We start from the raw sequence: 16,672 nt of genomic DNA, 5'->3' as shown, positions 1-16,672 counted from the left end.
CATTCATTGTGTGTGTGTTACACATAGTGCATGACGTGTGGAAGTCCAAGAACGACTTGAAGGGAGTCTGTCCTCTTCTTCCACTATGTGGGACCCAGCAATGAAAATGAAATAAGTTTAGCAACAAAATACAGAGATAGAGTAACACCAAGAATGTTCTTTTAAAACTGGACTTAAGAAAATAAAAATGATTTAATAAAAACAATGCATGTGACTAGCTGTTTCAGGGCTGGGTTGGATGAAATTCAATAAGAGCACCTCAGCTTGACCATTATCTAAGGAGTGTTCTGTCTGCTGCTGACTTCCTAGCACACATTTACTGACCTGGGAGGCTCCTGCTTGAAGCTTCTGCTAGGCTCCATGGCCCAAATCCACGCTCCAAATTGAAGATCAACTTAGGTTTGGCAATGCAGGGGTCTGTAAATTGGAAATAATAAGCAAATGGTGCCAGAGCCCTGGCCCAGTTCCCTAACAGGAAACCACAGCTCCCTTTGGAACTGTTCTTTCATGAGTGAGTAAGAGACTTCGGTCAGGACGAATCTACATTCTCACTCTTCACTGGCTACAAGAGCATCTTCATGTGGCATTAAGCTGCAGGATAAATAAACCAAAATAATATTAACAAAGTTCAGAAGGCTTAAACGAATGGCTCCAGGGCTAAGAGCAAATGCTGCTCTTGGGAGATTGTATTAGTTAAGTTTTTATGGCTGTGAAGAGACACCATGACCACAGCAACTCTTTTTTTTTTTTTTTTTTTTTTTTTTTTTGGTTTTTCAAGACAGGGTTTTTCTGTATAGCCCTGGCTACCTGGAACTCACTTTGTAGACCAGGCTGGCCTCGAACTCAGAGATCCGCCTGCCTCTGCCTCCCGAGTGCTGGGATTAAAGGTGTGTGCCACCACCACCCGGCGACTACAGCAACTCTTATAAAGGAAAACATTTAAGTGGGACTGGCTTACAGTTCAGAGGTTTAGTACATTATTGTCATGGCAGGAAGCATGGCACCATGCAGACAGACAGGGTGCTGGAGGAGCTGAGAGTTCTACATCTTGATCCACAGGCAGCAGAAGAGGACTGTGTGCCACATTGGGCATAGCTTGAGCATGTAAGACCTCAAAGCTTGTCCCTGCAGTGACATACTTTCTCCAAGGTCATACCTAATCCAGTGAGGCCATACCTCTTAATAGTGCCACTCCCCATGGGCCAAGCATCCAAATACACTAGTCTATGGGGGCCATTCCTATTCAAACCACCACAGGGACCAAGTTCAGTTCCCAGTATCCATCCCTGGCAGCTGGCAATTGGCTGTTTAGCTCTGTGATTCAGTGATTTCTAGTGTCCTCAGGTGCCCACACATGGTGCTCACACTCAGACACATAGACCTAGCCTCAAATAAGAATACATCTCTAGAGTGAGAGATGATTCCCATACTTGTGAATCAAGGAAAAGTTATTTGCTGAGGCTGGAACTCACCCAGGAACACCAGGCTGCTGTAGGTTTCCAGCATCACATCCCTGTACAGGGTCCTCTGAGCAGCGTCCAGGTCCTGCCACTCCTCCAAGGTGAAGTCCACGGCTACATCCTCAAAGGACACCAACCCCTGGAATGACGTTTCTCTTCAGCTTAAGGGGCACAAAATGGGAGTCCACTCCTCCTACCCCAACCTGTGTGTGTGTGTGTGTGTGTGTGTGTGTGTGTGTGTGTGTGTGTTACTAGTTTCTTACAGAAAGAACAACTTGACTGTAGTCTATATCATGGAAAAAAGAAAAATCAATACAAGCATCTTTATCTCTCTCAACAAAGTGATTCAAGTAAACATGACGAAAGTTTTCTAATGCCAGCAAACACAAAACTCATAGGACACATGCGTGTGTAAAGTAGGTGTTATTAAGAGCAAAGGGAAAGAATACATAAACATAACTATACAAAAATAACAATCTCCAAAAAAAATGCAAAGCCTGAGGCTGGTGTCACCACACTATGTTACCGTATCTGCCTAGCAGGAGCAGAGCTCTGAGCTCAGTTCTCAGGACCTACCACAGAACAAGTCTAACAAGCTAGTTAGGGTTACTTAGTTAGGGTTACTATTGCTGTGATGAAGCACCATGACCAAAGCACCTTGGGGAGGGAAGGATTTATTTCACCCACAGTGCCATATAACAGTTCATCATCAAAAGTAGTGAGGACGGGAACTCAAGCAGGGCAGAACCTGGAGGCAGGAGCTGTACAGAGTCTATGGGGTGGTACAGCTGACTGGCTTGCTTGGCCTGCTTTCTTAGAACCCAGAACCACCAGTCTAGAGATGGCCCCTCCCACAACGGGCTGGACCCTCCCCCATCAATCACTAATTAAAAAATTGTCCTACATATTTGCTGACACCTCCACCTTAATTAAGCATTTTCTTAATTGAGATTCCTTCCTCTTAAATGACTTTAGCTTGTGTCAAGTTGATATCCAGCACAAAGTCGCAGCACCATGTGGGGTCCCACAACTGATAGTACAGGTCAAAAAACTGAAAAAACTAAAAGCTTTTGGAACATGCAACCAAAGATTAATCCAAAATCAAATGGGTACTGAATCCAACAGTACAGGGCACAACTTAGCACTTCTGGGTGACTTCACTGTAGCATCTGTTAATGATGGAGTCTGCCAAAAGACCCTCACTCACAAAGACCACAAAAGCCAACATCACTGCAAACCACAAGAGGATTTTTTTTTTTTGATCCAACCCATTGGGGACCCTCCTCTCAGCATGAAGGCAAGAGGAGAGACCCCAGACAAACAAAGAACACACTTTTTATACCTTGTAAGGGGAAGATTTGGGCAACAAGGCTAGCTGGCTTATTTTAACTGGCGTAGCAAGTAACCTTTTCAGGCATTGGCTGGTTTGCATAGGGACTTTGGCCTAGTCCCTCACTCTGCCTGCCCTTATGGGTTTTTTTGTTTGTTTGTTTTGTTTTGTTTTTTTTCAGCATTGTTTAGTCAGTGTATTAGTCAGGGTTCTCTAGAGTCACAGAACTTATGGATAATCTCTAAATAGTAAAGGAATTTATTGATGACTTACAGTCGGCAGCCGAATTCCCAACAATTGTTCAGTCTGTGAATGGAAGTCCAAGGATCTAGCAGTTACTCAGTCTCACGCAGCAAGCAGGCAAAGGAGCAAGAGCAAGAGCTAGAGCTAGACTCCCTTCTTCCAATGTCCTTATATTGTCTCCAGCAGAAGGTGTAGCCCAGATTAAAGGTGTGTTCCACCACACCTTTAATCCCAGATGAAAGGCATAGCCCAGATTAAAGGTGTGTTCCTTAAACTCGGAGATTCAATCTTCTGGAATCCATAGCCACTATGGCTCAAGATCTTCAAACCAAGATCCAGATAAGGATCTCCAAGCCTCCAGATAAGGGTCACTGGTGAGCCTTCCAATTCCGGATTGTAGTTCATTCCAAATATTGTCAAGTTGACAACCAGGAATAGCCACTACAATCCACCCCTTGTCAACTTGACACAAATAATATCTCGTGTTCACATGAAACAATAACAAGGTTGTAAATACGCCTAACCAGGAATAGCCACTACAGTCAGCCAGCTTCCTTATCTGGCTCTGTACTTAGCCTGCTAGTATAGTTGGGAACGTCCCTTCAGAGGGGGAAGGGGCTGAGTGGTCTTGAATTTATTTTGGATTCTACTTTCAGAATATGCAACATGCATGCTTTGCATAGTACATGCCATCACACCACCAATGCATGTCACCTGTAAGACCCTGGTTCAGATTTAAGTATGTTATAAACTGCAGTTCTTGTTCCTTACATAGTTATCTGCTCTTCTGAATCACAGCTTTTTGGGTTAGGGGTTTTTTTGGTAGAAAACAAACACATTTCACACTATCCTACCGTCACCCCTTGCCATTTATTCCTGCACTGTAATACGTCAGATGCATCAGCAATCCGTCTCACTAGTATGCAAAGTTGTTTGCACCTTTAAAAAATATCAATGCTAGATATATGCCAAAACATTATTTTAAAATAAAGTTCTTATTATCAGCAAATGTTTCATATGCACATCTATTTTGTACAGATGAATATCTAAGGACATAAAGATATTTCCTGGTGGAAAAATGGGGTCTCAAGTATAAAGCATTTCAGAATCCCTGACTTTACTTCCACACAAAGGTAACAAGGTTAATAACCATTTACACATGTATCAAGTCCCCTCAAAAGCAAAAATGAATTGACAGATTACACTGACCACTGGGAAAATACGCACACCAATCTCTAGCACAGACAACATGCCAGAGTCCTGGAAAATGAGTCTAGTCACCTAACATCACCCCAGGAAAGGAAGACTAGGTACATATAGCTAGAACCCTACTGTCCAGTGCATAGGAATCTACAGTAACCTATCTAGATCCAGAGCAAACTCTCAGTTCTATATGCTAATGGAAAAGAATCCACTCGTTTCCTGGTCAATCCTGAAAATTTGACCTCAAAGGTCCCATTTCTCTCTAGTAGGGCATTTTGTTAACTGCTGCTGCTGACAGTCGGTCGAGCTTTCCTCTAACCTGCTCCAGGGAGCTAACAGGGCAGGAATCATTAGACCTCCGGCAGCCTGATGAAAGTGCACTGCACAGACAGACCCAGACCCTCCAGTTCCCATCAGGAGTCTGTCCAGATACTTACTGCCATATCTCTAACAGTTGGCTTGTGGGAATACAGGCTAAAATTCAGAAAGCTCTGGGAACAAAGGGACCTGGACACATGAATATCTCTTTCAAGCTATAAAGATGCACAGCTCTAGGGAGAACTAACTACCATTACTTAAACAGACATGATATGAAACTGCCGCTGCCAACATCCCCTATAACCTGAAGATGCTTTGTTCTGCAGCAGGCAGTGGTTGATGCAGGGACTTCCAGCTGGTCAAGGTGTACAGAACAAGGCACTGGACAACTGAGCCTCGAATGGCGCACCTCTACCACATTCCCTATGCCCAAGGCTCGGGGTCATCTTGGGAGAAGGGGAAGAAAGTCTAGGAGGCAGGTGCTAAGGAGGACTGCTCTGAAACACTGCTTTCCCCACCTGTCAGGGACACTGAACTCATGAACTCACAGAAGCTATGACTACAGGCTCAAGATTAAGTCAGGTGAAATTCCAACGTGCCTGGGCTGAGAGGCTCCGAGGCAAGGAGAGTAAAGTTTGCCGTGGCTGTAGCCCAGGCTGCCCGCATTCAGCAAAGACCGTAGACCCTTCTCATGCTGGCAGTGCTAAGTAGTGTAAAGGTTTGTTTTTGTTTTAAATTACATTAGTTGGGGGAAAATTTTTTGGTTTGGTGGGCATGGAAGGAGCTAGAGAAAGGATCTGAACAAAACACATCATATATCACAGGAACTTCTCAAGAGAGTTTTTAAAAGAAGATAAATGCTTAACTATTATAAATTTAGTAATTAGATGTGGTCTATGTGCAGGCTTTGATGGCCTCTTTACTCTGAGACACTATCCTGATGAGAAGCAGGTGCTTTTTGGCAAAGACTTTGTATGATAAAATAGTTTTGTACTGAAGTAAAGGATTGTGAAAAGGAGATCAGAAAAAAAAAAACAAAAAAACAAAAAAACAAAAAAACCAGAAAATTCATGTCACAATGAGACTTATACAAACTAACTTAAGGGACATTGCTAAAAATACATAAAGCTTTCAAAGAGCAAAGACAATATGTTTTCTTAAAAAAAATTTTTTTTTGCAGTTTCTACTAAGTTTGTCAAGATTTTAAATACAGGGTTGGAGAGATAGCTCAGTCTCTCCTAAAGTCCTAAATTCAATTCCTGGCACCCACATGGTGGCTTCTATAATGGGATTTGATGCCCTCTTCTGGCATACAGATGTACATGCAGGTAGAGCACTCATACATAAAAAAATTAGATGAGCATAATGGTACATGCCTTTAAAAAAAATGGGGCTGGTAAACTGGCTCAGCAGTTAAGAAGAGCACTGGCTGCTCTTCCAGAGGTCCTGAGGTCAAGTCCCAGCAACCACATGGTGGCTTACTACCATCTATAAGGGGATTTGATGCCCTCTTCTGGCCTGTGCATCAGAGCACTCATACATTAAATAGATAAAATTACAAATATATATATTTCAATTACAAAAAGTCTTACTGTGAGTCAAGTTTTTAGTGTTACAGAACAGCAGTGTTTCAAACCACAGTTTGTCCTTCAAATCTGTTGTAACTACACTATGGGCATTTAACAGTTATATTGGAATCTAAGACCAGTAAGACAAGGGGTTGAGATGACAATCAATATTTTAGCTAGGTCACAGGAGACCAGAGGATAAACACTTCTTACCAAGACCTTGACCCATCCCGCAGATCACACAACTGATTGAAAGGAGCAAAGGAGGCTAAGGTTCTCCAAACAACCTGCTCAAAGAAACCCTCAAGGAGCCCCGTCTACCCATAACAGGGTCTAATGTGTGGCTATCTACAAGGTCTTAAACACCCAGGAGAAAAGGCTAATCCCAAATAGTATTACAAAATGAAATCCATCAACTCCCAATCATCCTTGCCGAATTCTGCTGAGTCCTGGTATCTACAGTCCCTACAAAGAGAGTCATTCAAGTAACTAGCTCCAGCCAACTTAAAAACCTTATCTGACCCTGAAAGCCCTCAACTCAATAGATCTCAGAGAAAACTAAACACTGGCTTTTTCTTCCTTGTAAACGCCAGGCTTTATTGGACAATCTGGCCAAAGTTTGAATGCAGCGTCCGTGCTGCCAGCACCCATTTTCAACAATTTAACTATGCTAGTCAGTGGGAAAATATAGATAAAATGGACCAAAAAAAAAAAAAGCTTGGGCTGACTGTGGCTGTGAAGGGCTTTTGCCAGCCTTACACCCCCCATCCCCACCCCCCACCCCCCACAGGTTCCCTTTTCTGCCGGGGGGGAGGGGGGGAAGGGGGTCAAGGCTAGGCAAAGTTCGGTTCTCCAACCACAGTTCTTGGGAGGAGCAGGAACATTCTTGAGAAAATGTACTGATAGTCACCTGACCCTCTGCAAAGTCCCAGATAGAGTTCAAATGCGTGCCATGATCTGCCCATGCTTGCTAGCCAATAGATTTAAAAGTCAATATGCTTAGCCAATAAGTTTAAACTGTAACCTTGCTGATGTAACCTGTGCCCCCTAAAAACTATAAAAACTGTGTAATAGCCATTCGGGGGTCACCTAGTCACTTGTCTTGAGGGTCTAATTGAAGGTTGATCCTGATGTGCCGGAAAATAGGCCTCTTGCTTTTGCATCGATCTGTGTCTCAGTGTCTCACTCGGGGGCATCTCGAAGTATCACTAGTGGATCGAGGGTTGGGGTCTTACAGCCAAGCTAGAAAAGGTATTTGCCACCAAGACTGATGTCCACCACATGCACACTATAGCATACCCCCTTATAAATAAATGCAATAAAGCAAAATGTCAAAAATGAAAAGCAAGGTATGTGTGCATTCCTGCAATCCTGCTCAGAGGTAGAAACAGGTGGTCTCTGTGGGTTATAGGCTGGCCTAGTTTACATATTAAGTTCCAGGTTAGCCAGAACTACATACTAAAACCCTGCCTTAAAAAAAAAGCAACTCGGGGCTGGCGAGATGGCTCAGCAGTTAAGAGCACTGACTGCTCTTCCACAGGTCCTGAGTTCAAATCCCAGCAACCACATGGTGGCTCACAACCATCCGTAATGACATCTGATGCCCTCTGGTGTGTCTAAAGACAGCTACAGTGTACTTACATAAAATAATAAATAAATCTAAAAAAAAAAAAAAGCAACTCGGGGCTGGTGAGATTGAAAGACCTCACAACGTGAGGACTCAGGAGAGGCGACACCCTAAATCACTCACGAGAAAGTCTTGTTGCAAACTGCAAGAGGACTTTTAATTCAAGAGCGCTCTCGGGCCCACGGTCATACACCACGCAGGGGTAGAGGACCGTGGCGCCCTGAGTAGATCCAGGGACACTGGGAAAACAGACCTGGTGTCTACTGGGAAATAAGACTTTACTGAGAAAAATATGTATATGAATGCCTTCTGGTTTTTGTAAACATTCTCAAGATGGATAGAAGCTTTTCCCTGTAAAAATGAGACTGTTCAGATAGTCATCAAGAAGATTATTAAAGAAAATTTTCCAAGATTCGGAGTGCCAAAAGCAATAGTGTCAGATAATGGCCCTGCCTTTGTTGCCCAGGTAAGTCAGGGTGTGGCCAAGTATTTAGAGGTCAAATGAAAATTGCATTGTGTGTACAGACCTCAGAGCTCAGGACAGATAAAAAAAAATAAATAGAACTCTAAAACAGACCTTGACAAAATTAATCATGGAGACCGGCGCAGACTTGGTGTTCCTTCCCCTTCCCCTATTTGGAACTAGAAATACTCCCTCTTGATTCAGTCATACTCTTTTTGAGATCGTTTAAGGGGCTCCTATGCCCATCACTGTCTTAAATGATGCGTTTAAACCTATGTTATAATAATGATCTGTGTGCTAAGTTAAAAGGCTTGCAGGTCGTGCAGAAAAAAGTCTGGTCACAACTGGCTACAAGGAACGAGCCGAGTACCCCAAGGACATCTCACCAGTTCCAGCCAGAGACCCTCAAGCCTCCCTAGAAGGGTCCCTGCCTAGTCCTGTTTACGATACCTTATTCTGTTTTTGTTCCCATGTTAAAGATACAGTATAGCTTATGGTCCTCCAGCATCAATACCAACCTATAGTTAAGATAGAAAAAGAGTATGATTTCTACTCTCCACATAGAGATATAGACTTCTGAAATTCTAAGATTAGAATTACTTAGTAGAAGTGAAAGACCCCCGAAGGGAGACCCTCACTCAAGCCTCGGGACAGCCGCGGACCCAAGAAGACACTGAGACCGAACTCAAAATGTAGTGGGCAAGATTTAATAAAGTAACAGCAAGAAAGCACATAGACCAGAGCTCTGGGGTCGAAACTCATACACCTAGTATGGTGTAGAGGAGAATCGACCTCGAGCCAAATTTTTCACAGGCTTATATAGGAAAAACTCAAGGGGGGAGAGCGGGGCAGGGAAAGTACAAGTTTGCATAACTAAGGGGTTCTGCCAAGGGAATTCTACGTAACTAAGGGGTCATATCCTATTATTTGGCAATGTACCCGGTTCATTCTGAGGTTGTTCCAGGAGGCCCTTATCTCAAAAATGTTCTTGGAACAGTCTTTAGTTGGGAGGGTTCGAACTCTAGGGTGAGGAGTTCAGGAATGCATTCTGGGGTGAAGAGTTCAGGAGTGTTCTGGGAACAATCTCTAGATGGGAGGGGTCGGGCTCTGGGGTGAGGAAGAGTTCAGTAATTTTTTTATCTTTATTCTTCAGAAGAAGAGGGGAATGAAAGGAAATTAAATAAAATAAAAGGTTTAAACTAAAAAGGCCTGGGACTGAGACTGCAAAGAAAACTAGCCCGGGCATGCCCGAGTCCGTCTTGAAGCTAGGTCTCCCAGGTCTCCCGGTCGTAAAGAAAGGGAGGGAATAGGAACTGCTTCTGACGATCTTGGCTGACTCTTTGACCATCTGGCAGCCCGGCGCCTCCTGCTTGCCCCCCTTTCTATAGAGAGCATAGTTAAAAGCTGAAACATTAACCAGATGCATTGTCGACTCTGATAAGCCCCCGGCTTTAGAATTCTTATACGCCCCGGTACTACTCTGCTCACTACCGCGCCAATTCTTCCTAGACCCTACCCTATCAAAACCCTGAGTTTTTGAGTCTCAGGGTCGATTCCTCTGTCTCCTGAGTGAGATACGTATTGATTGACCCGGAGCTCGGCCATTAAAGCTGCCTCAAGAAGGTCTCTCATGTTTCTTTGGGTGACCCCGCGACCTGAGACTTGAGTGGGGGGCTCCTTCTTGGGGTCCTACAAGATGGCTCAGCGATTAAGAGCACTGACTGCTCTTCCAAAGGTCCCGAGTTCAAATCCCAGCAACCACATGGTGGCTCACAACCATCCGTAACGAGGTCTGACGCCCTCTTCTGGTGTGTCTGAAGATAACTACAGTGTACTTACATATAATAAATAAATAAATAAATCTTAAAAAAAAAAAAAAAAAAAAAAGAGCAACTCAGGGCCTGAAGAGATCTCACAGTCATACTGCTTCCCCCTTGCCTTCTGCTCCTCGGTACCACGTCACAGTCTGCACCACACACATCCAATGCGTGGCTATTCCTGTACCTCAGCAATTTTAAGATTAAGTCTATCAGATACTTTAAAACTACTGTTTAGGACAAGGAACTGAATTTTTATCTTCCCCACTTCCTCCAATTAATGCGCAAAAATATTTAATCCTCGGGGATCCTTTCAGACCCACTAGTCTCTCATCCATCCTAAGGATGGGTTCTATCAACATCTCCCAAGTCTATAAAGTTCCTGATTGGTGACAGCCAGGACACTGACAGGCCTATCCCAGAGTGACAGACAGATGGAGAGTCACCCCTACTAGACCCAGCTCCCTGCACCCAGCTTCCGAGAGTTTCCAGACAGGGCGCAGAGTTCCCCATCCCAACCTTGCAGGTAAACGGAAGCCCAGAGTTCCTAGTGTGACACCGGCGCTGAAGCGACCCAGCGGTCAGGCATTCCTGTCTCTTGCCTGTGGGTGGCAGAGCTGTGCAGGGCGTTGCAGCCAGCTCGAGTCCCCACGCATGGTCGGGGCGCGATAGGACGCTCCGGGGTGCCCTGAGCCCGCCCAGCCCCCATCCCACAGCCATCCACACCGGCTCCACAGGGACGCCGCGCCGAGCTCACCATGATGGGACTGGGAGCGTCCTGTGACTCGGTCTCCGCCACCAGCACAACTTCCCGCAACGGACGCCTGGGGACCACAGGACCCAAGATGGCAGGCTCAGACCTCCTCTGAACTTTCTAAATCCACCCCACTTCCTCATTTCAGAGCGGTCCTGTCACAGGGCCTGAGTGACAGTCAAAGTCACCAATCGATGACGGAAGGCGGGGCGTAGCAAAGGGCATAAGGCTGTCTGATCATACGGAAAGTCTTAGCGGACAGAAAAACGGTATCACAATAATTTATTTTAATTCCCGTGAAGTTTTCTTACTGTGATGTGATGTATGTGTCTCTGTGTGTGTCTCTGTGTTTCTCTGTGTGTGTGTGTGGCGCGGGGGGTGGGTGGGGGGTGCTGACCTGTGGATAAATGATAAGATTAAGCAACTCTGACCCAACCCAGACCGACTCTGACAAAACACATACCAGAAAAAAAAAAAAAAAAAAAAAAAAAAAAAAAGTGCTGGCTGAAGGCTACCTGGGCCCTCTGGGGAACGAAGGTACTCTCCAAGGATGACCCGATATCACCCAGCCAACCAGACAAAAGGTCTAGCCATCCATCACCAAGTGCCTAGAAGCTGTTACTGTAATCTGCCCTCTAAAAAAAAAAAAAAATGTATACGGTGCTTGTAAGCTAGAACCGGGATCGCCCCCTGTCTCTTGCTTGAGAGACTGCTGAAGATCGATCCCTGCGCACCAGAAAAAATAAACATAGATCTTGTCTCACTTGGGGTCTTCCAGCAGGTAAAGCCCCTCTGGGGCTTTACATGAGAAGCATTTTTTTTTTTTTTTTTTTGGTTTTTTTCGAGACAGGGTTTCTCTGTGTAGCCCTGACTGTCCTGGAATTCACTTTGTAGACCAGGCTGACTTGGAACTCAGAAATCCACCTGCCTCTGCCTCCTGAGTGCTGGGATTAAAGGCATGAGCCGCCACGCCCCGCTGAGAAGCAATTTTTTTCTTTTCTTTTTTTCTTTTCTTTTCTTTTTTTTTTTTTAAGATTTATTTATTATTATATCTAAGTACATTGTAGTTGTCTTTAGATGCACCAGAAGAGGGCGTCAGATCTCATTAAGAATGGTTGTGAGCCACCATGTGGTTGCTGGGGTTTGACCTCAGGACCTTTTGGAAGAACAGTCAGTGCTCTTAACCACTGAGCCATCTCTCCAGCCCGAGAAGCAATTTTTAACACAAAATTTAAAACAGTACTGCAAAACTTTTTTATTAAAACCACGGCTAATGCTCAGAGTAATGAGTTGCATTATGGCCCTTTCATGCAGATGTGTAATTATACTGTTTTCATTCATTCTGTATTAACATTCAGAGTATAATAACCAAATAGAAGACCAACAACATTTTAAATCTGTCATGTTGTAATATCCCAAATTAACGTGTAAGCCCCACCTGCCTGGGGACCAGGTACCTTCCTGGAATGCTGTAAGCTGTAGTTCCTGGAAAATAAGGAAACCCCATGGCAAAGAAAGTAGAGGGTAGCCTATGGGTTTTGTCTTTACAAACTCCTATAGCACGTGACCCTGGCCTATAGCACGTGACCCGGGCCCACTTTCAGCTGGGAAATTACAGGAAATAAGTGGTTCTAACCAAAGTCCATCTCTTGGTCAATATTTAATAAAGTTTACTTCAAATTTGGCTCAAAATGGTGGAGTTTGGGTTTTTTTCTGGTGAATCTCAGCATTAGTAATGTAGGAAAATTTAAAGGCTTGTATAATGTGCCCCACATATGCGTATTACCTCCATTCCATTGGGTATTTGTAGGCTATGATACTGTGCTTACACATGTTTTAATGAAATGAACTGACTAACATTGCCCATTTTGTCCAGATGTATCCATTTAAGAGCACAGCAAAGCGAGGAATTGTGGCTTGAGTTTGTTGATACTCACAAGGAAAAACCTTTCCTAAACAGAAGCTGATGGCAGCACAATGGTTGAATCCATGCAGCATATACATCCTGAATAAGAACTTACAAAGGTCACCCCGTTCAGTCAGAACCTGGGTTTGGAGACCCCACCATCCACACAGTTCAACAGTCGTCTGTGTGGATGTATGTGAAGTGACTGGCTTATGAAACGGTTTGCTGCTGTGTGAGGCCTGTCAGCGGGGTCTGTGTCACACTTACACAGTGCAATCCTTACTGCGAATTTTGTTCCTGGCTGAGCCCAATGTAGTAGTGAGCTAGGATCTGAGGGGAACTGTGTAGGGTCCTCACCTTCACGAGACTTTTGTACTGTAGACATTTTGGTTAAAAAACAAAAAAGTAAGAATCGTGTCAGTCAACAAATTTGTATCCAAACAAATAGATCTCGGCGTGACTAAAAAGGCTGCGATAATAACTACCCCAAAGTGTTAAACTCCATCCTGTGTAGATAGTATACTCACCATATCCACTCATTTTTATTTTCTCATTCCTTTCTTTTCTCTATGAAACAGGGTTTGTTATATAACTCAAGCTAGCCTGGAACTCTCAGTATACCCCACGCAGGCCTTGAACCCTCATCTGCCTCTGACTCCAAATACTGCGAATACAAACTTGTGTGAACCACTTTAAAACAAACTAGAACTCTACAATTATTCTGATTTCCATATGTATTTAAATATTTGCTCTTTTAATCATCTCGGGAATGTTTTCTGGTGGTCCTTCTCTATATTTCCTTCCCTTAGGACCCGGGGATTGCTCTGATTTTCATTTTGTTTGGGCTTTTGTTTAATTGACTGATTGATTTAGACAGAGTCTCGTGTGGCCAAGGGTAGTTTCAAATTTCCAATTATCTATGTAGTAGCTGTGTACCTGAACTCCTAATTATCCTCATCGGTAAATCTAGAGATTATTGGTATGTACCTACACACCTACCTGACATCTGAATACTGACAGCAACTTTATCATCCGGTGTTATCAAACCCAGCGCTCAGGAGGCAGAGGCAGGTGGAGGTCTGAGAGTTTCAGCCCAGCCTGGTTTACATAGAGAGTAATCTACACAGTAAGAACCTGTCTTTTAAAAACAGTATAAGTGGGCTGGTGAGATGGCTCAGTGGGTTAGAGCACCCGACTGCTCTTCCGAAGGTCCAGAGTTTAAATCCCAGCAACCACATGGTGGCTCACAACCATCCGTAACGAGATCTGACTCCCTCTTCTGGTGTGTCTGAAGACAGCTACAATGTACTTACATATAATAAATAAATAAATCTTTAAAAAAAAAACAAAAACAAAAAAACAGTATAAGTAATACACTGTTATGTATTATGGGAATAACTAAGCATTAGTATCTACTAACAATAGGATACACCTCCCCAGAAATGAGTCCTTCATCAAGAATGACATCTGGGATTCTCTGTAACCACGTGCGTCCCCAATCTCTTCCTTCCTTCCTTCCTTCCTTCCTTTCTCTCTCTGTCTCTTTCTCTTCTTTCTTTCTTTCTTTCTTTCTTTTTTTTTTCTCAGGTTCTCACTACGTGGGAATGGAGCCAGAAGGAGCAGGCTGTGCCATGCTCCGTGCAGCTCATTCTGCTTCATCAGCTGAAGTTCACCGTGTTCAGGCTGAAGGAGTTGTCCAATACAAAAGCTCTGAGAAAACCTGGGAGAAACTGCCTAAGAGTAGGTGACTTCCCCATGCTTTTAGTCTCACGTCTGCAGTTTGTAGGTGTCCTACCAAGGACCAGCCTCAGTCGTTCCCAGGGTCTTGAGAAGGGAGAATTGGGACAGAGTGAAATCAGGGTCTCAGGCAAGGATGCAGATGCAAGCTGACAGGTGACCCATTGTTGTCCTGAGGCTGTGCTTGGAGACAGCTTGCAGTCTCTGTCTGTCTCTCTGTCTCTCTGTCTCTCTCTCTCTGTCTCTCTGGTTTTCTCTGAGTTCACCTCAGTCTTTTATTGGTTACACACTTCCTTGTTATACAATAATACATCATCAAAAACCTTTTCATTATTTTCCTCAAACCCATTATTTTTCCCACAAAGCTTCATGTAGCTATGTCACCAGAAAACACAATGCACACACAAAGTCACAGTTCATTGTCTGCAAAAGCAAGTTATATATTAACTTTTAACTCTGAGAAAAGCCTCCAAATCATAGCTCACCTGGGCAAAAACATGTGGCCACAGTGTTAGCCTGAGAACACAAAGGTGCTGAACAGTCAGGGTAATTAATGTTCATATTTTTAGCTTGTCTAAATTTGCCAAATCTCTTCCTCCTGTTTATTGAGCTCATCCAAATATTGGTTTCTACAGTGCTTTTCAAGCTCTTTTCCACATGAAATATTAATTTTCCTTGCAGCTTCCCCCAAGGGTCTCTCAGAAGCTCAAATTCTGTCTCTTAGAGCTTGTACCCTAGTTTCCTTAGGCAGGCGATGTCAGAGGGTCAAATCAGTATGTTCCAATCTCTTCCTTCCTTCCTTCCTTCCTTCCTTCCTTCCTTCCTTCCTTCCTTCCTTTCTCTCTCTGTCTCTTTCTCTTCTTTCTTTCTTTCTTTCTTTCTTTCTTTCTTTCTTTCTTTCTTTCTTTCTTTTTGATTTTTCAAGACAGGATTTCTCTGTGTAGTCCTGGCTGTCCTGTTCCAATCTCTCCATAAGGGTCTGTGATTCACCTGAGGCTGATACCCCAGACTCAGATAGTATACAAAGGCAAAAGGCAGTTATTCTGCAGACACTGCCAGCGTTCAGGAATCTCTTGAAACCCTCCATCCCCCATTTCCGGTGAGTGATGTTTCACATCCCCAGGCAGCACAGTAAAACTCTTCAGGACCCCCACATTTGGTAGCTCTTTTTCCCCTGGACATACATAAAAAGTCCTCCGTCGGCATTTAGGGTATGAATCTTGAGGAGACTGCTGGGTGTTGGGCCATGAACTATCAGCCAGCACAAATCAAAACTCAAGTTTGGGAACCAGGAAGTTCTGATTGGCCCTTTTGTATAGGCCAGTTGGGTGCAATAGCCAGTCTTGGGATTGCCAATTACCCTAGTGAAATCAAAAGGTTGGTGTGGGTTAGGGACTGCAATATGTACAGTCAGCGGAGATGTAGACACAGGACAGAGTCAATTTTCACGTGAGGGGCTTGGTGCTCTTTAGAACCCTCCACTCTGGCGTGGCTGGAGTCAGGTAGTCTTCAGTAAAGAACAGGTTAGCAGGTCCTGTGTGAGTATAGTGCACCTAGTTGGTGATTCCATCCACTTTGATGGCAGTTGTCAACGGGATGATGTAAGGGGTCCCTTCCACCTGGGTTCAAACCATCTTGGAGAAATTTCCTTACATAGACCAAGTCTCCTGGTTGAAACTTATGCAAGTCCAGAATCAGGCCTGCTTCATAGAGGGCACATAATTTAGGCCAAACATGTTTAGAAGCTCATTGGGTAGCTACTAAATCAGACTCTCCGGCAAGAATGCAGATGCAAGCTGACAGGTGACCCATTGTTGTTCTGAGGCTGCACTTGGAGATAGCCTGCAGTCTCTCTCTCTCTGTCTCTCTCTGTGTCTCTGTCTGTCTCTCTGTCTGTCTGTCTCTGTCTCTGTCTGTCTGTCTCTCTCTGTCTCTGTCTGTCTGTCTCTCTCTATCTCTGTCTGTCTCTCTCTCTGTCTCTGTCTCTCTCTGTCTCTGTCTATCTGTCTGTCTCTCTCTCTGTCTCTGTCTCTGTCTGTCTCTGTCTCTGTCTCTGTCTCTGTCTCTGTCTCTGTCTCTGTCTCTGTCTCTGTCTCTCTCTCTCTCTCTCTCTCTCTCTCTGGTTTTCTCTCTCTGAATTCACCTCCGTGAATGTTGGTTACACACAATAACTAATTGTTATTTGTTGTGTGTAACCCTAAGTGTTAAATCATCATTTCCAGTTCTTCAGTGGCTGCCGAGTGCAG

At 44.1% G+C, this 16,672-nt stretch overlaps 1 protein-coding gene across 6 annotated transcripts in view; it reads right to left on the bottom strand.

The window, feature by feature from the left end:
• Zfp809 (zinc finger protein 809) overlaps nucleotides 1–10,952 on the bottom strand; it is a 28,451-nt gene extending 17,499 nt beyond the window's left edge. For 2 of the 6 annotated variants that reach the window (XM_006510188.4, XM_006510189.4), the window contains exons 1-3: nucleotides 10,787–10,952; nucleotides 1,473–1,599; nucleotides 325–417 (exon numbers count right to left, since the gene is read on the bottom strand). In XM_006510188.4, the coding sequence (XP_006510251.1) occupies nucleotides 325–417; nucleotides 1,473–1,599; nucleotides 10,787–10,789 (223 nt within the window). In that variant the 5' untranslated portion in view covers nucleotides 10,790–10,952. Of the gene's footprint in view, nucleotides 1–324; nucleotides 592–1,472; nucleotides 1,600–10,786 lie in introns of all 6 variants that reach the window. The other 4 variants (NR_028420.1, NM_172763.3, NM_001164624.1 and 1 more) reach the window with 4 other exon arrangements.
• Between the last annotated feature and the right edge of the window lie 5,720 nt (nucleotides 10,953–16,672).

This window comes from Mus musculus, chromosome 9, assembly GCF_000001635.26.
Source record: "Mus musculus strain C57BL/6J chromosome 9, GRCm38.p6 C57BL/6J".
Classification (NCBI taxonomy): Eukaryota; Metazoa; Chordata; class Mammalia; order Rodentia; family Muridae; genus Mus; species Mus musculus.
The sequence above is the reverse complement of the archived record's forward strand: the minus strand, read 5'-3'. Positions and strand labels throughout refer to the sequence as shown.